At 39.9% G+C, this 24,661-nt stretch overlaps 1 protein-coding gene across 4 annotated transcripts in view; it reads left to right on the forward strand.

The window, feature by feature from the left end:
* Positions 1 to 24,490, forward strand: part of fhod3b (formin homology 2 domain containing 3b) — a 104,263-nt gene extending 79,773 nt beyond the window's left edge. Inside the window, exons 8-28 of one of the 4 annotated variants that reach the window (XM_008432463.2) lie at positions 79 to 173; positions 1,061 to 1,204; positions 1,311 to 1,558; positions 3,252 to 3,350; positions 3,476 to 3,646; positions 4,571 to 4,630; positions 5,919 to 6,011; positions 6,132 to 6,266; positions 6,646 to 6,696; positions 8,479 to 8,669; positions 9,673 to 10,179; positions 10,488 to 11,368; positions 11,740 to 11,898; positions 12,399 to 12,581; positions 12,820 to 12,939; positions 13,978 to 14,139; positions 14,217 to 14,407; positions 14,711 to 14,903; positions 16,770 to 16,956; positions 19,567 to 19,728; positions 19,822 to 24,490. In XM_008432463.2, the coding sequence (XP_008430685.1) occupies positions 79 to 173; positions 1,061 to 1,204; positions 1,311 to 1,558; positions 3,252 to 3,350; positions 3,476 to 3,646; positions 4,571 to 4,630; positions 5,919 to 6,011; positions 6,132 to 6,266; positions 6,646 to 6,696; positions 8,479 to 8,669; positions 9,673 to 10,179; positions 10,488 to 11,368; positions 11,740 to 11,898; positions 12,399 to 12,581; positions 12,820 to 12,939; positions 13,978 to 14,139; positions 14,217 to 14,407; positions 14,711 to 14,903; positions 16,770 to 16,956; positions 19,567 to 19,728; positions 19,822 to 19,904 (4,115 nt within the window). In that variant the 3' untranslated portion in view covers positions 19,905 to 24,490. The remainder of the gene's footprint in view (positions 1 to 78; positions 174 to 1,060; positions 1,205 to 1,310; positions 1,559 to 3,251; positions 3,351 to 3,475; positions 3,647 to 4,570; positions 4,631 to 5,918; positions 6,012 to 6,131; positions 6,267 to 6,645; positions 6,697 to 8,478; positions 8,670 to 9,672; positions 10,180 to 10,487; positions 11,369 to 11,739; positions 11,899 to 12,398; positions 12,582 to 12,819; positions 12,940 to 13,977; positions 14,140 to 14,216; positions 14,408 to 14,710; positions 14,904 to 16,769; positions 16,957 to 19,566; positions 19,729 to 19,821) is intronic. The other 3 variants (XM_017309596.1, XM_017309598.1, XM_008432467.2) reach the window with 3 other exon arrangements.
* The last annotated feature ends 171 nt before the right edge of the window (positions 24,491 to 24,661 follow it).

Genomic DNA, 24,661 nt, shown 5'->3' on the forward strand with positions numbered 1-24,661 from the left:
CACTATCTTTGTAAATGATGAGATGTTTTTATTTGAGTCTCATCGTGCATTAACCCTTGCATGACATTGGTGGCACAGGTAAAAAACTTTGGTCAAATGTCATGGAAATCCTGGAGGAGAAGGATGGAGTGGATACCGAGCTGCTGGTGTTTGCCATGACGCTCATCAATAAGGTACGTAAATACATCTTTAATTATTATTGGTAAACCATTCATTTTCCTGATATGTTATGTGCTTTGCTATCTCCACCTGGCGATTAATTGTGATCAAATGTTAACATTTACAGGAATGATCAAAATGAGGACAGAGTTTGTGTTTCCTGCAAAGAAGCATTCACTCTGTGATGAGATAAGACTTGTCTGTGCACAACCTCTGTCAGATTACATCAGATGACAAGAATAATGAGGGCTCCTCCATTAGTTTCAACAACCATGACCGTCTGTTTGTTGTTTTTCTCTAGAAATATCTCTGGATTGCGTTTTCTTGTGTTTGAGCAAGAGGAGACGTGGCCATCTTTCAGTCAGCTGATCGGTAGTGTGCAGCAACAGGCGGAAGAAGAGCAGCATTATGCTCCATTTTCTGGCAGCTCATTTATAGGACTTTAAACTCCATCTATTCATTTTCTTACACCCTTATCACATTGTGGTCAGGAGGGGTGCTGGTGCCTCTCTCCAGCTGTCGATGGGCGAGAGGCCCATCGACAGCTGGTGGTCTGTCACCGTGGACAGATCACCAGTCAGGACTTTAAACTGTAGTAGAGACTGTCATTCATATCTCTATGATGAAAGATATTAACTTTTTAAAACCGTTGTTTACTTTGACACCATTAAGATTACCTCAACTGTTAATGTAGACTACTTCAAACAATTTAAGTATCGTTGCTCTTTTCTTATCTGTCAGAAGACTCTTACAGATACAACTACTCCTATTTCAACTTCAGTTCCCAATAAATATGACTAAATAAATTCATAGAAACAAGTCTGACAAAGCAGCAAATATCCCTAACATGTTTATGTCATTTAGCGGTTAGTTTAAAACCGACTGTGTTTGTTTTTCTCAGACTCTGGCAGCCCTTCCGGATCAGGACTCCTACTACGACATGGTGGACTGTCTTGAGGAACAAGGTATTGAAGCGACGGCCCGGAGACACCTGGGCAGAAAGGGCACTGACCTTGATCTTGTTGAACAGTTCAACATCTATGAGGTAAGAAGTCACTCGCTGAAGACAAATACCATACCTGAGCATAGAGGTATCGATTCATCGCCAGTGTTTCGTCACCTTGTTAAACTATAATGCCATTTTGATGCAGACGATTCTTCGCCACGAGGACGGGGACGACGAAGCCCAGCTCCCTCCGTGTGGCAGAAAGGACCGCCGCAGAGCTAGCGTTGGTGGCACCAATGAGAGACGGGGCCTGGAGAGAAGACGGAGCCGGAGACATTCGCTGCAGAATAACAAAGAGCATTCTTCCAGCTCGGCATCTCCAAGCAACTCTTTCTCCCATTCCAGTAGTTTCCTTCCCTTTGGTGGCCACCGAGTTGAGGACATCAGCGAAAGGTGAGGCAAAAGGAGCAGAAGAAGGGGAAAGGTGAACAATATTCCAGAACGATATTGGTACACTTTTCAGATTTATAGGTCCAGTCTTGAGCAGATGCATTTTCTCCAGCAAGAGATTATAATTTAAAGAATGAAATAGGAGCCTCCTGCTACAAAAGTAAGATTATATTAATATCCTACATGTCAGAGCCTCTCTTCTGCTGCGGATGGCAGCAGGAACCATATATAAACTCACGATATAAGCTATCTACGCTCTGCTTTATGTCAAATTTACTTCAGAGAGACTGGTCTGACCTTAACTACACAACCCCGCGTGTTTTCATATCAAGCGAACCTTTATTACTAAAAGCACTCAGAATTCAGAACTGATTCGACTTTTTTTTTCTTTTACTGGACCGTGCAGTAAAAAGAAACCACTTTGATTTTGACGGTCTGTCTCATTAAGGTACAATGTTAAAGCAATTCAAAGCAGAATACCAACCCGTGTTCTCGACTGCACTCAGGTCTTCAGGTTTGCTAAATTCAATCCAGCAGGCCATTCGATACCAGCCTATCCTCTTCCACCCTACCACAGGAAATTCAAGCTCCCTTTGAAGAGCACAATTTTCCATATTGTTAATGAAGTCCAGACAACCAGGAGGGATCCAAACAGCAAACTGGAGGAAGAGTTATGTGTGATGATCCCACACTGTCAAATAAACCAGACAAGACATTGTCTACTGCTCCATCTCTGGTTATTTAATCAAACCTAATCATTTGATTTTGTCAAAGTGTATATCTTTATTCCATCAGTTTAGTTTTTTTTTTGTTTTTGTTTTTTTTATAAAAGTGGGTCTCAAATGTATACTCACCCCTGAAGGGCAGATTTTTACGAGATAAACAGATTTGTCCTTTGCAATTTTATTTTCACCTTTTATATAACATACTGTTTGTCATATAAAATTCAGCTGGAACAAAACAGTAAATGGAATAAATGTATCACTGTTGGATTAAATAGCAAATTAAAGTTAATTGGCTATATTTACTTTTTCTCTCGTTAGGCTGTAAATCAGACTAACTGCTTCCCGTTTTAGGTTAAGAATGGTTATCAACAAAATGTATTTATTCATTTTTTCTGCTTTGTTTTATTTTAAAGCTGTCTTTAAATTCAAAAGTTTACATTTATTTCCTCAGTATTGTGTAATATTTCCTTGTACACAACACAGCAGGACTTTTTAGATACCTTGTACCTAACTATCTAACATGGTACAGACGGAAAAACATTTGAAGCGGGTCTTATCTTAGATTCACTGTTTGCGTCACAGAATCCCTGCATTTTAACTTTTAGTGTCTATACTTTTGAGGGATAATGTACGTTACTTAATTTGTATTCACATGTACCCTGAGTTGTTGCATATAAAAAAAATCCATTGCTTGTTTTTTTTTTTTGTTTTTTGTTTTTTTATGTCATCCCACTAATTTTCTCAATCTGCTAACATCTTCCATTGCTTGTTGCTTTTCTGTACTAATGCCTATTGGCGCTTTTTGTCTGACAAGCATGTTTTGTGTGTCTCATTTCTGTGCGTTGTCTCCCCCCCTGGGCAAACCATCTGCGGTTTCGCATTGTCTCCTTCCAAATTTCCACTCCCCGCCTCCTGCCCACCGACATCCTCCCTTTCATCCATTCATCCCTCGGCCCCTCCTCTGACCACAGAGAAGAGGAAGAGGAAGAAGAGGAGGATGAGGATGAGGAGGCCGAGGCAGATGATGAAAGCCAACCAGACACTGAACCCTCTAGACAGGGCTCTCACAGGTATTTGAGGCCAGCCAAGCAGGAAGCAATTGCCTCTTTTTTTCTTCTTCTTTTAGCATCTTCCCTGTCTGATTGCCTCACTCCTTCTATTTGGACTCCTGCTTTCTTGTATTTTGTCCTCCTAGTGTGGCTCCAGAGGTAGCAGACACTCCTAACATGTGTTTGAACTTAAAGTGTATGACCAACCTCCTCCTTAAAGCCAGTGACCCTGAAGGGCAGAGAGACTTTCTCAGCATCAAGACCAGGACAGCCTCTCCTGTGTCCGTTGCACCTAAAAAGAGGACCTTTAGTCCTTGGTGTGTTCCTTTCTGCCACCGTTTTCTTGTCTGGTGCTATAGTTGAAAAGACAGGCTTTGCACATGCTCAGTAGTAGTCAGACTGGAACCATTTTCATGTACCTTCGTTCATTGAGTTATACCAGACTCAAGGTGTCGTTTAGATTTGATGAGGGACTTGCATTACAACTGGCTCATTACTCACTGTGAAGCACATCACCACTAAAGCCTGTATTTCTCCCAGTGAAACTTCAGAAAGCATAAAAGCACAACTAATGACACTATCATTTAAAATCTGCCCTCATTATTACACAGTTTAGCACTTCAATGCCAGATCAGTTACACTGAATATATATTGTGTTAGCTCCCCAGTTTCTGACACTTGCCAGTGAAAACGTTGAACCCATTTAGGTTCACTTGCATGCAACAGGACAACAGACATCTAGATATTTTCTTTCCTGTGGTCTGTTAGTAAAATTGATGATCTCAGCCATAGTCAACTTAAAAGCAAGTCTTTCAGCCTATTTGATGCATTAGTATCAGTTAAAGCAAGTCCAGGGAAAATTTGTTGAATTTGACCACTGATCTACTCGTTGGTGTAATACCAGTCAAAGTAGATTTTGTACTTTCTTAGCATATCCCAGGTTACACTGCAGCTGATATTATTCCCAAATATAAAACATATTATAGACAATACACTTAAATTTAGAGTGATAGATGGTAACTTTATAGTACTGTAATTATGTGCTGTACTTTTTTTGCTTTCTAAGAAGCTCATTGATTCAATCTACAGACAAAGATGTGTTCTTCCTGTCTGCTTTGTTTTCTTGTGGCCATTAAACTCTATATGATTCATCTGCTCTCTAACTAACTTGACTGGATGGCTAACAGTTGATCTTTCTCCTCTCTGACTTACTTTATCTTTTCTCTTGCTTCCATCTTCAGTCTGACAGATACTCCTCCTTCTTCAACTTACTCAGCTAGAAAGCCCTGGTGGGCTGAGAGGTAAGATCAGGAATCGGCAGATCAGGCGTAACAGGGATATATGGAAATGCTGCCGCTAATTTCTCAAGTTTGAAACCTGCAACACTAAACAATGTGACTAAACAACTACTCTGTAAACTACAATATCATTCAAAGCTTAATTGATTTCATTCATTAGATTCATAAAGCAAAAGTCAAGAGTAATCTTGATCATCATGACTCATGAAAACCCAGAATTCAATTTTCAGAAATTTTAATACATAAAAGCATTTAAATGATTTTTTTTTTTTCCATTACAAAAATGTCGACCTCCTGTAAAGTTTGTCCATGTATTCTAAATGTACTTTTTAATTTGACAAAACTCCTTTTGGATGAACCGCTGCATTATTTTAATCTGCCATCAGCCTGTTGAGGTGTAACAAAAGCCCAAGTTGCTTTAATTGTTTCTTTCAGTTTGTCTGCATCGTTGGGTCTTGTGTGTCTTTTTTTTTCCTGTCTTGACACTACTGAGCTCACTGATACCATGGCTATTAAAGTGGGTATTGGTATTTTTTTGACAGTGTTGGCAGGTGCCTCAGTCCTCATTGGCAATTAAATCCATAAAGCTTGTCAGCATAGAAAAAAACATTAAGAGCCTTAAAATTTCCTGGTTGACAACTGCACTGACTTTGGACTTGATAAAACTCAGTAGACCAACAACAACAACAACTGATACGGTTCCTCAAATCATCACTCACTGAGGAAATTTTAATCTGAACCTCAAGCAACTTGGGTTTTGTGCCTCTCTGCTTCTTTCTCCATGTCAGAGGGTCTTAATTTCATTTTCATGAAATGAAAAACTTTGGACCACTGAACAACTGTCCAGTTATTTTAATCCCCAGCCCACCCCTGAAACTCAGGAGCCTGGATACAAGGGAAGCCAAAGCTGAAGCTCATATCCAGGATAAGTCAAGATAAGTCTCGGTGGGGTGGCTCTTCAAGCGCTCCAGTCACAGCTCATGCCTTAAAAATTTCAGCCTAACAGTTGAATAGGCAACGTTTCAAATTTCTGGAAACTGAGTTTAGTCTACTATGCAGTAAGCCATAATCCTCAAAACTAACAGAAGACACAATTTGAAATATGTCAGTCTGTGAGTGCCTAATTTAAGACAGGAGCTTCACCTTTTGAATTAAATTACTGAACATTATTTCTAAACTGTCCAGAAATCTTGGTTTTGTATCATGTCACTGATGTTTCTTTTAATTATTATTTTGGTAAAAGATAGGAAAGACAAACAACATTGAGTTGTTTCTTCTTCTTCCTTTCCAGAAAAAGTTGCAACGGTAGACATCCAACTCCAACATCGCCCATCCATCAACTCAGTAACTCAACGCCCTCCGCACTTGACTCCAAGTCCGACAGGTGAACACGTCAACGCGCTTTGTAGCTTCAGTGAAATTAGATGTCACTTGATAAAAGGAACACTCATCGCTACATCTTTATTAATGCCTTCACATATTTGTTCCTTTTCTTTACAAGCAGGACTGCTATCGGGAGCTTGCTGACATCTTCATACAGGCAACATCAAGAATCTCTGGCTGCAGAGAGAGAGAAGAGACGTCTGGAAAGAGAGGAGCGTCTGCAGAGGATCGAAAGAGAAGAGAGAAATCGATTCAAGTTAGTCTCGCCTTGCCTGTTAGATAAACCCCAGCATGGCTCCATCTTGAAGAGCATGCACTGTTTCCTTGCAACCGGCAGCTAGGTCTTACAGGTGGCTCTTGTCTTAGCTCAGCTGATGTGCTCATAAATCTCTCCTGAGACTGGGAGGAGCTGAGTTTTATTTATGAGGATAATTGCACTCTGAAACATGACAGGAGGACTCTGCAAACACATATGTTATCTGTACATGTCACATCCTAGCCTTTTGTAAAGTCATATTCCAAATCTTTAACATCATAGCAGTCTAAGACTTCAGGATTCATGCTGAGTAATATATACGTCATTCAAGTGCTTAATTTGCGTTTTGTGAAGTTTGGTTGCTTTTTTTTTGTCTCAGTCGTGATCATGTGGAAAAGAGGGAAGAAACGAGACAAGTCAGAGAGGAAAGGTGAGTTCATCTTGTTTCTGTTTCAAATGGATCCGTGTTTTTGTTTCCCTGTGTTACTATCCTGTTCTCAACTCCGTGAACTTCGACATGCAGCTCGAATATTTGAAAGAAAGCCTAGAAAGAAACTCGGCATTAGCGAGTAGTTGCCAAAAATTCCTCACGGCGGTTTAAAAAAAAAGGTGGATGTAATTTGTCATCATTCAGGTCTTTGATTAATGGGATTATGGCTCCATTTTTCCATAATTTTCCTGGAATGAGATGGGGTAAATGGCTAATATTTACAGATACGATCAATGTTATGTAAGGCTGTCATACTTCCAAAAATGTAATTCTTTCAATGGCTGGATGTGTTTAATGCAATAGTTCCCTGGAAAACATTTCACTCTGAAATAAATAACTGGACTAAATGACACCAAATTTATTTATGCAGTTAAAAGATACCAGTTTTTGCATTGCGACTAGCAAAAATACTACAACATTTTCAACATTTTTTCAATATATTTCATTTTGATTTTATGTCTTTTGGTTTGTGTCTTTCTATATAAAGTAATTATTGCCTAATGTTTTCAAAATAGCAAAATACCATTAATGACCACAGCATGATTCTACCACCACCGTCTTCCATTGCAGGGTTCAGGATTATGCATATTGTTGTCTGCATATAGGCCAGAATGTTTTTAGTTTCATCTGTCCAGGATCTCCTTTCAAATGTTTACTGTATCCTCCACTGGACTTGTGCCAAACTGTGAAGAAGGTTTCTTTTATAACTTCCTTTCAAAAATAGCTCTCTTCTTTAAATCTTGTGTATTTGCATACGGACAAATGTGAAGCATGAACAATACTGAACACTATAATATTCGTAGCCTTTGATCATTTCCAGTGTACATTCGGAAATGGCTCTTTGAGAACATGTAAACAGTTTAAAAGTCAATAAAAAATCGTGGCAAGATAAAGTATTATACATAACACAAATCTAAAATTAACTTAAAACAGACCACAATGAAGCAAGAACCAGCATGTGCTGCCTGTTACCTGCGACTACAAGTATCGGTTTTCTTAAATCTTTGCAGAGTGTCCAAACACTAGTAGTTCTGTCAAAAGACTTCCCCACCTCAGCTATAGATCCATGAAGCTCCTGCAGAATTACCATCCGCCTCTGGATTGATTCTCTTTGTCTTGGCAGAGGTCCATTTGTACCATATTGTTTTTCAGCTGATGGATTGAAAAGTTGTCTTTGACAAGTTCAAATCTTGGGATATTGTTTTGTAATCTAACCCAACTTTAAACCTACGGACTGCTTTCTCCCTAAACTGTCTGCTGTGTTTCTTGGTCTTCCTGATGCTATTGGTTCACTGCTGCTCGCTAATAATCCTCTGTTTCCTTCATAGAACTGTTCTCTTCATGCTTAGATTAAATTACAAATGGGATGACTCTATTTACTAATTGGGTCACTTCTGAGGACAATTTAATTTTGAAGTATTGCAGTGACGGGAACTGAAGACAAATATTGACCACACACTTCTTAGATCTTGGTTTTGTGAAAATATCTTGAAAACCATGCAGCACATTCCTTCAACTTCACAGTTTTGCATTACTTTGTTTTGAGAACTCACAAAGCGTCCAAATAAATTACATGTGACCAGTGGAATCTGAAAAGGGTTCATTTGCAAGGGCGAACTCTAATGGACCTGCACACACACTGAATAAATGGCACATGAGTTATACAATTGAAATCAGATTGCTGTATGCAGAGACGGATGAAGTCTTCATTTTGTTTCGAAGGTACAAAGCAGTGGAGAGGCTGGCTGCAGAGGAGTTTGATCGGGAGCGCCCTCGAGTGCCGACAAGAGGACGAACAGAAATCACGCTGTGTCTGAGTCCAACTCCAACCAACCGCTCAGTCTCCCGCTGCTCCACAGCATCACCGTCTATCTCACAGGAAAAGACGGTCACTGCTGCAGAGCAGATATCGGGTAAAAAAATGTTTTGTTTTGTTTGTTTTTTTTACTGTTGGTGCTCAAGAGTTGGTGGGGAATGACCAAATCTTGCTTTCTTACCTGGACTCTTTCCAGCGTAACCTCTTGACATTGTGGTCAAATCACTGAGTTTTCACCCTAACCTCCCCAGTAAGCTGTTCTGTGGAAGGCGTTTGGCGTGTTCATGTGAACAGCTGTACTTTTCAGAAAACTGTGAAGCAGGCACTTCCTTCTTGGTTAAACAAGATTGCATTTGTGCTAAATTTGCATCACTCTGAACAGTGTTTCTGCAGGTACCAGTTTATTGACAGTTTGGGTGAGATGGTCTGAAGATTCAAACAGGAAAATTCAAATACCAAACACGCTTGCAAAAATTTATAAAGCAACTTAGTGTTAAACTTCTTCTAAAAGTTAGTTGATATCAACCTTATTCTAAGACTCCAGGCTTGTGGTTGGAAACTAACCAGTTTACATGAACTACACCAAATGTGCCAACAGGAGTGGTCAAACATCCGGTCAGAATGATGCCAGAAACTTGTTCATGTCTATAAAAAGTGTGCATCTTCTCTACAACTTACTAAGATGTTATTGGGAGTTTACGCTTACATTTGACTCTCTGTTTAAAATGTGGAGTCATTGGGGTTTAAGAAAATCAAAAATAAGTTCAGTTTTGGGTCCCTAATTATTGTTTCTCTGATTCTTTTAGTCTGTATGTTACACAGTCATGCTACCTTGAACAAAAATGGGTTCAAATGCATCAATAAAAAGGTCATACCACAGATGAGCATGGGTTGCGTTCTGACTGGCATTGCATCGGCTTTTGGAGATAAAAACTGAAGGATATAATGTGATATTCCAAAGAAAGTTTGAAAAAAAAAAGATCTGAAAACAGTTTCATTTAGCAGCTTCTGGCTCAAAATGACCATTTGTCCAGATTGTCACAAATCATGAATAAAAAGGTTAGTACTTGAGCTAATTATACATTCTGATTTCTTCCCAGGAACAGAAAACATATCAAGTCGAAACCTCATCCCACAGATTAGAACCAAGAGTCCAGCACCTGAACCACCAGCATCAGACTCGGCCCAAACAGCAAATAACAAAACTGAGACAAAGACGTGTGCAGATGCAGGGATTTTTGCTACGATACAGAGTGGCAAGAATGGCGCAGCGCAGCTTGATGAGAGAGAGAAATCGGGAAAAAAGGAGGAAGAGAAACAAGAGCAGGAGATTCTTACAGGACGGGAGCGGATTGTTGATGAGGTTGGAGCAGAGACAGATGGACCAGAGGTTGGAGAGCAGGATGTTAGTGTGGAGGTGGAGTTAGAGGAGAAATTACAGCCTGCAGATGGAGAGGTGGAGGACAGCGTGATGCTGAGCGAGAAAGAGAGACAGAACGAGGAAGTGAATGAAAAAGACAACTGCTCTGCATCCAGCATCTCTTCCACAAGCAGCACTCTGGAGAGGGAGGAGCGAGAGCAGAAGCTAACTAAAGACGCTGACTCAGGTAGCGAACCTGGACTTACTCCTCTGTACTGTGACTTCGTAGGTTTGTGTTTGCGCCAGTCTCGTTTTACACTAAATAATATTTTATATGCTATTTTGGTAACTCTTAAAGGCATTTGGTCTTTTGAAAAATTAAAAATTAAACCTTGTAACCTTTAGTACTTAGTTTTTTGGTCTATCACATACAATCTCTGTGGAACACATACATTTGTAATATTGATTTGACAAACTATAAAAAAGACCATGGGGTATGAATATTTTTTTATGTTGCTGTAATTAACAACAGTATATTTGTTTTCCAATCAACAGGCCAATGGACTCATTGTTTAAAGGATGCGGATGCGAATGACCAATGCAAGAAGATTCTCAACAACAAGCGCTTCATGCTGGACATGCTCTACGCCCAGAAAGCCGCCTCAGAGGATGACGGGGACGTCGGAGGATCAGAGAAGGAACGATGTGAATGTGAAAAGGAAACGAACGAGAGTGACCCTGTGGCCAGTTTGGCCAGCCGGATCTCCACACTGGAGGCGAATAGGCAGGCGAGAGAGGACTGCGTAAAAAAATTAGAGGTGGGCAATTTGGACAACCACGGCAACGTCAGGGCGGTGGCGGAGAGATTTGGGGACTTAGTCAAGGGTCTGACGTGTGCGCTGGAGATGGAGGCTCCTAAAGAGCAACAGCAGGCAGACAAATCGTCCGGCTCAGCCCCGAAGAAAGAGTCAGATCACATCTGGGATCAGCTGATGGCGTCCCCCAGGGAGCTGCGCATCAAAGAAATGGACTTCACAGATCTCAGAGAGGAGGATGACATGGACATTTTGGATTTGGAGGGCGTAGTCAACTCACCTTCTCCACCGTTCTGTTCTGCCCTCCCACCACCTCCGCCTTTGTTCGGATGTCCACCACCTCCTCCCATCCCGGGCAGGATGATGCCTCCACCGCCTCCGTTTATGGCTCCCATACCGCCGCCCTCTCCTCAGCTGGGTCGAGGGGACGCCCCTCTCTTCCAGAAGAAGAAGAAGACCATCCGTCTCTTCTGGAACGAGGTGCGTCCTGTGGACTGGCAGAGCAAGAATCACAAGTTCTGTAAGGAGTCCCTGTGGTCCAAACTGGAGCCGGTTAAACTGGACACGTCTAAACTGGAGCAGCTGTTTGAGACCAAATCCAAGGAGTTGTCAGTGACAAAGGTATGCTTTTCAAATAATTTAAATTACTCACCAACGTCATGCAATTTAAAATGCCACAGTGATGCTACGTCGGATTAAAATCTGGTGGGTTTCCTCTTTGGGAACTAAATTAGCAATATTGCGGAAAATAATTGTTGGTTGTTTTGCATAACAATAAACCAGATTAAACCCTGTATTTGGACATTGTAATGGAGAGTTGCGAAATAATTGGTCATTAAAAATTACTACAAGACTGACAGCACAAATCGTTAATGAAGCTATGATAGATAATTAGAACTAAATTAATAGAAATTGATCATTTGTAAAGAGCAGTAGGGGATTTTACAAGCAGTCGACTCACACTGTTTTCTTCTTCTCTTTGCATCTCCCAGAAAGCATCGGTTGAAGGCAAACGACAAGAAATCATTGTCCTGGACTCGAAGCGCAGCAACGCCATAAATATCGGGTTAACTGTCTTGCCCCCTCCTCGCACAATCAAGACAGCTATTCTCAACTTTGATGAGTATGCACTAAACAAGGAAGGCATTGAGGTAAGCTTTAATTAGCTGCATCAAAACTTACATGCATTCTGAATGTAGTGTCAGTGGGTTTCAAACTGTGAATGGGTCCCATTAAGAATAACTGTCAAGCTTTCTGTTGTAATATTTCACATTGTTATCTTTTTAATATATTTAAAAAGAGAAATGATAAAAAAGGTTATTTTTAGGTCATCTCATCAACAAAATGTAGAGAATCTGCTCCAGTTTACAGTCGCAGGTAACAGAGACCTCATACTTTTGGTATTACATAACCTGAGTTCATTTGTAGGAGACAGGAAGATTCATCTCCATCTTTTTTTTTTCCCCTCTGGAGGTATTTGCAGTAAGAAAACAAAAGCAGGGGCAAAAGTTCAGTGGGAAAGCAGGAAACGGCTTTAAGAAATATCAGAATCAATGTTTTCCACCGACTCCTCTGACATGTCATGCCAAGATTTCATCCAGACAGACAAGAGACAAATTTTGCATAAGTTTGAACGTCTCCTCTGCACTAGAAAATCCTCACGATGATCCCCACAGAGGAGGAGAAGCAGAGGATCCAGGAGGCTCAGCTGATGAACCCTGACGTTCCTCTGGGCAGCGCCGAGCAGTTCCTGCTCACCCTCTCCTCCATCACGGAGCTGTCAGCGCGCCTGCAGCTGTGGGCCTTCAAGATGGACTACGAGCTTATTGAGAAGGTCGGACACATTCCTGCTCCCCCTAATCCGGGGCAGATGAAACAGGCATTCAGCTGAACAAATTTAGGTTTTTCTCTCTAAGACACGCGGCATTTTTCTGTCGCAACCTGGATGATATGCAGGTTTCCTTTGCGTCCTCCTTTGTTTCTTTCTTTGTTTCTTTCTTTCTTTCTTTCTGTATGTTAGCGCTGTAAGTTCTTTTCGTACTCTCGTGAATTTATTTTTCCTGCATTTTTAGGAAGTGGCAGAGCCATTGCAGGACCTAAAGGAAGGAATGGACCAACTTGAGAAAAACAAGACCCTCAGATACATCCTCACCACCCTGCTGGCCATTGGGAACTTCCTCAATGGCTCAAACGTAAGGAAAACAATCCAAGGAATGCTTCTGATAATACTAGTGTTTCTCTAGTCGTCCTTCTGTATACTCAATTTCAGTTAACATTCCTACCATATACTTTCAGTCAAACCCATTATTTTGGGATTAATAACTCTGGAGTGTGTGTGTGTGTGCGTGTGTGTGCGTGGGTGTGCGTGAGTGCGTGTGTGTGCGTGTGTGTGTGTGTGTGTGCGTGCGTGCGTGTGCGTGCGTGCGTGTGTGTGCGTGTGTGGGGGTGTGTGTGTGCGTGGGTGTGTGTGTGTGTTTGTGCGTGTGCGCGCACGTGCATGTGCGTGCGTGTGTGTGTCTGTGCGTGTGCGCGCACGTGGATGCGCGTGTGTGTGCGTGTGTGTGTGTGTGTGTGAATGAGTTCACTGCCTGACTGAAGCAGCTTCTGTTGAGTCTGGCTCCATCTGCTGAGAAGGAAGAAGGGGAGGGAGAGTTGTGTAATTTGTTTATTTATTTATTCTTTTTTTTTTTTTTTTTTTTTGAAGTTCATGTTCATCTGGGTTGCCTGTGTGTGAACTCTGTGGGTTTTTTTCCCCTCTCACTTTGTCACAAAGTGAGATTTTTCTTTGTTCCTGTGAGCCCACCTGCGCCTCTGTGGGAGTACTTTGCATGTGTGAGCCTCTGGGATCACTGAAGGCAAACATCCAAAAAGGGGAAACATAAGTCATCAACATCAAAACGAGAAGTTTCCCGTAAATAATGGCTGCATTTATACTTTTGCAGTAAGCCATTTAAAGCTGGCTGCAGAACAAGGGAAATCCTGTTGGTATTATGTCTTTCGTGATGCATTCTGGACCCGTTTTTGCTTTGTTGTGTAGAGAGAACAAACACTCGGGCCTTAAGCAGATCGCGGTTTTTGATACTAACAATCTAATTAATCTACATATCTCCAAACGGCCCCCATTTTTCTAGCTGTGCCGGATGGGAAATTCACTTCCATCTGGTGCTCGACTTCACCAAACTAATTCCAGCCACATTCTCAGTGTTATTTGTGTCTTTATGGGTCTGTAGGCCAAAGGCTTTGAGCTGAGTTATTTGGAAAAAGTCCCGGAGGTGAAGGACACGGTTCACAAGCAGTCACTGTTACACCACGCCTGCGCCATTGTGGTGGAAAAGTTTCCAGACAGCACCGACCTCTACTCTGAAATAGGAGCCATCACCCGCTTGACGAAGGTTAAAAACTCATTATGTTCTCTAATATCTGTCATATCCACTAAAACGACTCCTCAACAGTTTTTTTTTTTCCTCAGGTGGATTTTGACCAGCTTCAAGACAATTTGGTCCAGATGGAGCGCAGGTGCAAAGCATCATGGGATCACCTAAAAGTCATCGCTAAACATGAAATGAAACCCGCGTTGAAGCAGAAAATGTCAGACTTCCTTAAAGACTGCGCAGAGAGAATTATAATTCTGAAAATAGTGCATCGCAGAATAATCAACAGGTATGCCTGAATACTGAAGATCGTATTTTATTCCACTTTTAATTATAAATTAATAATACCATGCATATTTTTCAGACTTTCTTACATGTAAAAATGTGAAAAGGTTTTCAACTGTCAGTGAAAATGTGTTCATAGTTACGATGATTACTGATTAATGATTAATGCTCTCATTTTCCACCCACTTCACATTTATGAGATATTTTGTGTCGGTCTTTCACATAACATACCAATAAAACGCATCAAAGTTTGTGTTGTAATACCACCCAATTAATGGACATCTATGTCATCCACGCAAATCCGTAGGTTCCACGCTTTTCTGTTGTTCCTGGGGCATCCTGTCTACGCCGTACGAGAGGTTAGCATACATCGCTTCAGCAAGATCCTGAGTGAGTTCGCCCTGGAGTACCGCACAACGAGAGAGCGCGTGCTGCAACAGAAACAGAAGAGGGCCAACCACAGAGAAAGAAACAAGACCAGGGGGAAAATGATAACAGACGTAAGCGTTGTTCATTGCTCCATCGCCCTTCTTGTTTCGTATGTGCTTCCTCAGTGCCATGAAACGGTGTTAACAAGCCATTTTCAGTGGTTTTATCTGCAATCTTGTGAAATCTGGCTTGTTTTCTGGCCGAAGGGCTGCTTTGTATTCCCAAAGACGTCATCGCAGCTTTCTCCGTGCTCACACTGTATGAGTTACTGTAACAACAATCAGGGAGTCGTGTGGAATGGATCTCATTCTGTAGCCGCTTCAGGCCGACAACGGGCCAGCGCAAACGCCTCGCTGTGCGATTCAAATCTCGGAGACCCCAGAGAGTCGGCTGTTAATGGAGGGGGCTGCAGAAAAGGGACCCTTTTCTTTGAAAAGGACACCTAATTTAATCACGGTGTGAAAATTCAAACCTGTGTCTCTCCCTCAAGGAGAAATAACTAGGGGCCACACCTCAGCCACATTCCTAAAGATCTTCCATCATATGTGCCCCTCTGTTACACAAACTTTTCTGTTTTGGCTGAAAATCTATTTGTGAAATCTTATGCAATGAAAGATGTTAAAATCGCCCGGAGTGCCAGGATTTTAAATGTGAAAAAAATCTGAACAGTTAAAATTCTGATCAAGATCATCTGGGCTAACGTTGTATATTTTTGTTTCTCTGTATTCGTCCCAACAATACATCAACCGTATACTTTAAAATCTAGCTTTTGCTCTCCTAAATGGATTCTAGTTTTCTTTTGGGCAATTCAGAGTTAGATTAGATTTGTTTTGTTTTGTTTTTTTGTTGTTTTAATGATTAAAATACCTAAGAGAGAATAAAAGGCCCTCTGGTTCTTTATTAGAGGAACCATATATGAATGCAAAAGAACTGTAAATCCTCTGAGCTCGGCATACTTAAACTACTTGTCAGTGCAATGCTCCTTAGAACTGTTGTAAACGGCATAACGGAGAGGTATCTGTTCAGATGTGCTGAAGGCCTAGTGTTGGAAAGAACAGGAACTTCTTAAAGAGACAGAGGCCCAATTTCAAGGCATCAAATGATGAAGTATAATTTGTTTTAAGTCGTTGTGTACAACATTTTTATAAAAAACTGAATGTAACATAATTACTTAATTGTGCTTAAAAAATTGCATTATGTGCCATTTTATAGCGTAGATTTTATAGCGTAGATTTTATAGCGTAGATTTTATAGCGTAAAATACGCTATAAAATGCACAATATTGCCCCTTTGTGATCTACTTTTGTAATATACTACAGTATATAAGGTACTAGTACTAAATAGTAGTTGCACCATTTGATGTTGGGTTTTACATCACATTGACTGCAGACACATTCCTCATACCAAATCTACAATAAAGCATTTAACATAAAAGCAAATACATTTTTTTTGGCAGAATATTTTGATTATTCTAATTACATGTTTACAGAACGACGTAATTAGTATTACGAATACTTATTTTGCTTTTTATTTTCATTAGAGTGAGGATGACGATGACAGTGAGGTAGGAATGTACTTACAGTATGTATGTATCTGTGTATCTGTTTGGACTAACATTTAACAGCTACATTTTTAAATAACAGTTTTACTTAAAGGGTCTACACAAGTCATGAGTTGTTTGTAAGACTAAGAGGGACTAACTTTGACAAAGCATGAATAAGAAACATGATGCCGAGTGAATCTAATCTAACCGTTACTTTTACTTAATGGTGGAAAAGTACAGAATCCAAAAGCATGCTGAAAGAAACAGTTATGAAATCAAAACATTGAAAAGATTATTGTGTGCCTTTGAAATAACTAACTCCTATTTCAGTCTGGGAAAAGCTATGAAAAGAGGCACGTTTAAAGTTTTCACCTCTTTCCTTAAACCCTTGCAGAGCGGTAAATTTGGAGGGGCCTCCTCAGACGCACAGGAGAGTCAGTCTCGGGGGATCCAGGGTGCTGACGATGCAGTGGAACATGAAAACATGAAGGCCATGTTGAAAACTGGTCTGACGGATGCAGAGAGCAGCACATCCACGGTGCCCGGCCTAAGGAATCGTACCAGAGGAGGCAGCCTCAGAGGTCAGTCAGAAAGCAGCGTGACTTTATAACTCATAAATGTGTGCTTTTATGAAACCATCAATGGCACAGGGACACAGATTATAAGCTTAACCTCGTCGTGCAATCTCATCAGTTCTGAGTTACGATGAATGATTTTCTGAACATCATCAAATGTTTATCGTCCAAGTAGTTCAAACATTTTCCCTTTTGATTATCCTCTGGTCACATAACTTGTTGAGTAAAGAAGAAAAATCAAGCTAAATGTTCAAAATTGTGTAATATTGACATCATGATTAATCTTCTATTTTGTGTTTTTTCTAAGCCTGTGTTTATTTTCTAAGGTATCCAGTCTATGGTTTGTGTTCAGATCCCTAAAAGTTCAAAGAAAAAAAGTTAAATGTGCAAAAGTAAATAAATAAATAAATAACATAACATTGTGCTGAACAGTAACATGCATGTCACTCCCACAAGATCTAGGTTTGTTACCATAAAAAAAATCAATACACAGATCAATCCAATCTACTGCAATTTGCTTTGTTTCTGCACTGGATTCACAAAGCTCATTACATTAAGCAGTTTACATCTATTTTTGCATTAAGTCACAATTATTCCCTCCTCGGCCATAAACATTCAGTAAGAGAAATTATTGACAAAAATATCAGTCAAACCTCACACATAGACCGAATGATTTTTATTGTTTTTTTAACAACCCTGAGCTGCTTTTAATTAAGCAAATCCATCAGCCCACCACGATATGTTTGCCTCTTTTTCATTTGCTACTTTGGTAGGGAGTATTTTTGATACATATCTAAATAAATAGGTCAAGACTTTAAGAAAGCTATGTTTGCTTCTATTGTAGTTTACTCAAAAACATGCAAATTTAGAAAATCTTTCCCAAAGTGCACTCAAAAAACCTCATTCAAATCTGGTCAAACTGCCTCAGTTCAGAGAGACGCTGTTTAAAGAGGTTATTTAAGGAGCAGATCTTCCTTTTCATTGGGAAGCAAACTTAGCTTTTTCCCCTGTTGAGCTTCCGCAAATGTCATTGTGAACACGTGATTTAAAGATTTAGCCATCTCATTCGTGAAACTTGCAATCCCCTAACTCAGTGTTTTTCAACCTTTTTTGAGCCAAGGTACACTGTTTTAATTGAAAAAATCCCGAGGCACACCACCAACTAAAAATGGAAATAAAGATACTCTGTAGCCGCCTATATATATAGTCATTCTTATCAAAGTCTCTTGAATAGGAATCAAATAAACACAAAAATTTATTATCACATTTTACATTTATTTCAAATTGCACTTAACATATCCACTTCAAAAATACACCTGAACAGCCACAACACGGTGGTGTTAAATTTAAAGAAGTTGTAGAAAACGTCAMAGTGTTTTACAAACTAATCCAYAAGCATCTTWTAGCCAGAATACAGAAAATAATTCTTATTCTGAAAGAAGCAATAATATTTGGGAAACATTTCACTTCATATTCACTGTTACAATATGAAGAGTGCATGTACAAAATGTCAATATCTGTATATTTTACCCACCTGGTGTGAAACCTGTGCATGTTTGGATGAAAACAGATCTGATTTCCTGGCAGAAATTGAAGAAAGACAAAGCTCTTCCTCAACATCTCAGTCTCTCTCKGTTTTTAGTTTTTATAGTAGCCAGGCTGGAGAAGCTCACTTCACACAGATATGTTGTGGGAAATGGACTCATGTTCTTTCCAACTACTGCTGAGCTTCACTGTCTTTTCTATCACTGTCATCACAGTCTTGCTAGATTCAGTGCTCTCACCGCTACCTGTAACATTCATGCATCACTAATTCTCGTTTTAATGTAAAATGCTCTGTACCTACTGCCATCTAGTGGTAAGAACATTACATGATTACGCCGCTGCTACTACTACTACAGCAGATACTCGAAGATGGCATTATTTGCAGACAATTCATTTTCAAAAAATCTTTTAAAACCAATTACAGTATTTTTCGGACTATAGAGCGCACCATACTAGCGCCCTCAATTAAAATAAATAAATAAATAAAATAAAATAAAAACTGGAAGCTGCTCTCAGTTTTCCATTAGGACCCAGCAGAATGCCTCGTCCTAATAAATCTGCTGGACGCAGCACTCCGTCTCCAAAGCCGAACCATTCACACCGCCGTTCACACCGAGCTTAATTGCAGCGGCTCTATGTCCYTCCTGTAGTGCCAGATCGACARCCCTCAACTTAAAAGCTGCATGATATGAGTTTGAAAACATTTCTCCGTCTTGCCTGCTGCTAGCATGTGCTTGTTCTAAATAAAAATTAGCCGTTCTTCTTTGATTTACAATTATGACTTCTAATGATCCACTTCCTGGTAGAGAGCCCCCTGGTGGTTGAAGAAAAATCCACAGAAAAGCCACAGCGGGCTACAATCCGCATGGTTCAAAGTTAAGGAAAAAAGTAGCAGCTTTTAGTCCGGAAAAWACGGTACCGTAGTGAAATTGAATAATTTCCACGGCACACCTGACGATCACTCACGGCACACTAGTGTGCCGCGGAACAGTGGTTGAAAAACACTGCCCTAACTCATTTGCTCCAGCATAGCATGTTAGTTTTCATTTGATTCAGCTGCATTTGTTCCAGGACGTCTTGCTCCGTGGTGTTCTACCAGCGATGACCCTGTGAACTGCACAGACGACACAGCCGACGAGATCATGGAGAGGATCGTTCGATCCGCCACTCAGGGGCCCGGCCCGAGAACGCTACCTCGCGAAAGGAGACGATCCCGACTTAACAGGAAATCATGTGGGTGTTGTGTGCGCAAATATGATCAAAAACAAGAAATGCTTCTGCTACCTTTGTTTTCATTATTGTCGGTTTTCCCTCTCGAACACACAGTAAGGAGGACGCTGAAGAGCGGCTTGACGACAGAAGAGGCAAATGCTCTCGGCTTGTCCGGTGGCTCGGAGCTGCAGGTGTGAGGAAGACCACAATCGCGCTGGACATTAAGACGACTGTCGGCCCTTTCACTGCCCCCCCCTACTTCCGATCCAGACTGGAAACCCCCTTCCGCCCCTCCCCGTCTCTAGTTTGGCACTCACACCACAGCGAGCTGGGATGAGTAGACACAAGAGAGAGGGGAAAACCGCTGCGATAGATCTTAATCTTAAACCTGTGGGCAGGAAAAACAGCTTTGCATTCAAACCACTAAGCTTGGCTTTTGCTGGATGATCACAGAACGGCTGCTTTCGCAAGGCTTTGTCACGGTCATCCTTCAAACGCGACTCGCGTCCAAGTGCCCACAGAGGTTTTGCTTTGTTTTGCGTGCGCCTGAGGCTGCCAGTGCACGAGCTCCAATCCCTGCAGCCTTCCCTGGATCCAAAGGGTTGAATGTGGCAGCAGAACCGGAACCCTTAAAATGACTTTTTTGCCGGGGGTTGAACAACGTATAGAGGAGCTAAATGACATTTCATCTATTGAATAGATGGCTTAGTGAAGACGGTTATTTTGTTGTTTACTACTGGGGTATTTTTGTATTTCATTTTGGTCCGAAAAGGTGCTAGAAAAAAAAAAAAAGGAACATTTGCACTGGATGTAAACGTTGGCTATCGTTGGAATGTGAGATGCTTGACACTGATGAACCACTCTGACATCTTGGCTTTGACAATATGCTCGTCAATGTGCCAGCTATTCAGCAGCACAGTTTTTAACGGGACCGAAGTGGACAGATTCAAGGCAGAGGCGCATTAGTTTACAGGTGAAGAAGGAATTTATTAGTGTAGATTTTTTATTTTTTTTTTGAAGATTATAACGAAACAAAATGTTCAGTGTTGCATTGTTGGATCAATTCTTAAATAAAAAACTAAAAGGCTGGCAAGTATTCAAGGGAGGCAGGAACAGTTAGTGCTCTTTCTAAAGTTGAGTTGTATTTTATAGAAACTATGAGCTGCACATTTCAGTGCCTTGCAGACAGTTATTTATTAAGACGCTTTCAGGGACATGTGATCACATATTGTTACTACAGATGTGCAGTTTGTGTATGAGAAAATTATTTTAATGTTCATCAGTCGATGTTTTTAAAACCATCATGGCAAAATAACTTTTTTTTTTTTTTTATCTTTATGAAGATAATGTAGTTTCTACAGCTTCAAGTTGTACGTCATCCGAGTCGTACCATTTAGCCTTGGTGTAAAATTAGCGCACATACAGATCGATTAAGGTGAAGGAGATGTAACAATTGGCCTAACTAATCTGTAGTTTAACATTAAAGAAGGTGTCACTTTGTCCTGTAAAGGATATTTGAGTATTTCTGGGTTTTTTTGTCTTTAAGTACACTGCTGTGAAAATCTGGAGTCATCCCTTTTTTGTATATTTTGTCTTCAAAAATCCTGACTACGGATGCCAAAAAGGCCGTCTCATTGTGTATTCCCTGAATTCCCTAGATTCTCATCTTAGCTATGAATTTCCAAAAAGCTGTCAATACTTCAGAGTTCAGTATGTTCCAAAGCAGTCCGATTTGGAAAAGCTTTTCTGCATTTCGCTCAGCCCTTCTGTAAACTGCTGAAAGTTTTGCTCTCTCACGGTCTGAATGGATAAAATCTTTGTGCTTCCTCTGACTTTATTTTTAAACATTTCACCAATACTGAAAATGGCTTTGAGTTTCCTTTTCTAGGTAATCTGTACCAAATGTTTTGTTTTTTGTTTTGTTTTTTTGTTTTACAGCAGCCGGGTAACTGTGTATGTCTGGTGCATTCACTGTTGGGCATAAGATCTGATTTTTGAGTTTATTACTGACAGGTCAGTGATCAGGAACAATCAATATAACAATTGTCCATTTTCAAACACTAGATGATTTCTTGGTGCATTTTTAGGCATTATTGTTTTAGCAGTTAATCTAAACAAAGATGAAAATTCTCAAAGATGCAAATTGTTTAAAAAAAAAAAAGACAATGAAAAGCAACATCAAAATGGCTCCTCTAATAACTATTTGACAGATCTGTACAGATATTTAATGCAGATGAACAATAAAAGAAAGGAAAGTTTTGCTTTCATTAAATTTACTTTGCAGTTCCTCATTTAGACCAAACCTGCCATGGAAATGAAGTGAAAGCATATCTGGTTAGAAATCACACAACAGGAACAGACGTTACTGCACAGGGTGAAAGAAGCAGAGTGCTTGTAACATAATGTTAAATAAGAAACTGTCTAATGTAATTTTTTTAAAACACAAAGTAATAACAGTAGTCTAAAGTAAAAAGGTGCGTGCATATTTTAAGTTTTGATAAATTTCTAGAAGGCTAAATGTTTAGAAAATATGTTTTCATTGTATTGGAACTGTTCAAAATGCACATTGCAATCATAAACGTCAAATGTCACTAGAGAAGGACCCCGTTTATCCTGACTGCAAAATTGTTTACTAGCACATAGTTTGGATTGACTCACTGTGGAGGGTTTGTCAGATGCCAGCAAGATAAACTTTCAACAGCACAGCTGGCAGGTTCGGCTGGACGCATTAACAGACTGGATGCTATCAAGGCAATCGAAAACAAAAGCACAGCATTTTATTCTGTATAACATATAATTAATTCAGTTTTGTCATCCAAGGAACAAACATAAGCAGGGAAGCAGCAGTGGTGTAATTCTTTTATTCCAAGTGACACGCGGGACTAGCAGCTTTGTTAACTCCCATTCGCTTCAACTCCACATTCTGCATTTCCTCACTCAGTTCAGTGTTTTTCTCTTCAGCTGCTCGCTATTCTGTTCCTCCATCATAACCAGATGCATATAAACTCCTGTACGTCATCAAAAGTTTATTCTAGTGTCCATTAAGAACACTAAAACTTTTGTTGCTGTGGCTTATAAAGGCGGGTGTTTGTGTTTTTCCATTATTACTAAAAGTAGTGGCATGAAAACTTGGATCAGCAAAATTTATTACGACAAAGTATTTGGAAATACAGTATTTTGAGCTCGAAGAGTCAAATTTTTTCAAATCCCCAATAAGTAAATTTTCTACCAAGGATTGCACATATTTATGTCTGTTCAATATTATAAAGTTAGAAGTGGCGCAAGGCTTTTGCACAATACACTATGAATAAACACATATGTGAAAAAGATAGTAGCAAAATTTGTCATAAACATACATCGCATTATTAAAGAAAATGCAAAACTGAGCCAGACTTTAAAGTCAAGTAAAATGTTTGCGTACAAAAACTCATTCTGTGATCTGTACATATCTTTTTGCAATTACTAGAGTGAGTATATTCAGTTTCAACAAAGCTTAGAATTTCTAAGGCAAATGTATTTACATGACAAAATGTTACTATAAGGATTTACAGCAATTAGATGTGTAAGGAGAAAAAGACTGGGCTGTTGCCCATTCAAAGTCGTCTTTATAGATGAAAGTACATTTTGCATTATAATTGAAAATAAAAGTCCAAGTTGGTTGAGATCCAATGTAAAGTTGGCAGTCAGTGAAGATTTGGGAACCCATCTCATTTACTTGTGCTGCTTCAGTGTTTCATTGAATCCTAAGTCGGCAAGCTAACGATCCACCAGGAAATGTTAGAAACGTTAAGGGTTCCCTCTGCAAGAAGCTTTACAGAGATGCCCATTTCATTTTCCAGCAGCAGACCTTGATACCTGCCCACACTGCCAAAAGCACCTCCGTCTGCTTTGATGACCACAATATGGCCGGCACTGGCCTGCAATAATAAACCCCATAGAGAATCTATGTATTGTCAAAAGGAAGATAAGACCCATCAGAGCCAATAATGCAGATGAGCTGAAGGAAATTTACTCAACCTGGCCTTCAGGATCACATCCATGCCATGTTGAACTGATGCAGAGGCTCTGATCAGCATGGAGTGCATACACGGCAGTATTTTGAAAAGCCCAGATTTCTGAAATAAATTTTTAATGGAGATCTCCATTTTGAAACAAAACTCTTGTGAAACTGGATTTTGGGTTTTCATCAGCTTCAAGCAAAACTCAAGATGGCTCACATGATAGATCAGTGTGTAATAGAATACTACAAGTTGCACTTCTAGAAACAAATAACTGAATTCTATTTTTGATATAATTTATTGGGATGCATCGGGAAGTGAACGTACCCAGACTGGACAAGTTATCAATTATGAGAAATAGAAATTATTTAGAAGTGGTAATTTCACTAATTTTTTTTTTTTTTTTGCTCGTCTTTGTCGCTCCGTGTGAAGACATTCAGGAAAAGCTGAAAGTGTTATTGTGATAGTTAAAATTCAGGCATGCTTAGCTTTAAGAAACTCAACCTTTTTTTTGTGCTACGAAAGGTTCTCCGAGCTTCCACAATAGATGCACTTTGCTTTTTTTTTTTTTTTTTTTTATACAAAATGATCAAATTAAACCGGCAACTTCAAGTTGAAAGCCTTTGATTTTCTTGCACTTCATATTTCTTACTTTTAGCCCAAATGTACTGTAGCCTGTGCCATCTCACCTCAAACAAAAATAGTATTAAAACCAAGGCTTCTGTTGTATCCGTCCCCACAACAAATATATGTACCAACTACAATAAAAAGGCTCATTGAAACACCTTTGGGACTATTTTTTTAATCACCCTTCAGTTGTACTGGATTTAAGCAGAAAATAAAAATCACATGTGACACTTATGATGAAAATGCAAGAAAAACTTAATCTTCTTTATTCTTTTAGTCCACAAAACCCATGCTTCAAGTTACTTAAAAGTTCAAGAGCGCAGAAGTGG

The sequence above is a fragment of the Poecilia reticulata genome, linkage group LG16 (assembly GCF_000633615.1).
Source record: "Poecilia reticulata strain Guanapo linkage group LG16, Guppy_female_1.0+MT, whole genome shotgun sequence".
NCBI classification, from domain to species: Eukaryota; Metazoa; Chordata; class Actinopteri; order Cyprinodontiformes; family Poeciliidae; genus Poecilia; species Poecilia reticulata.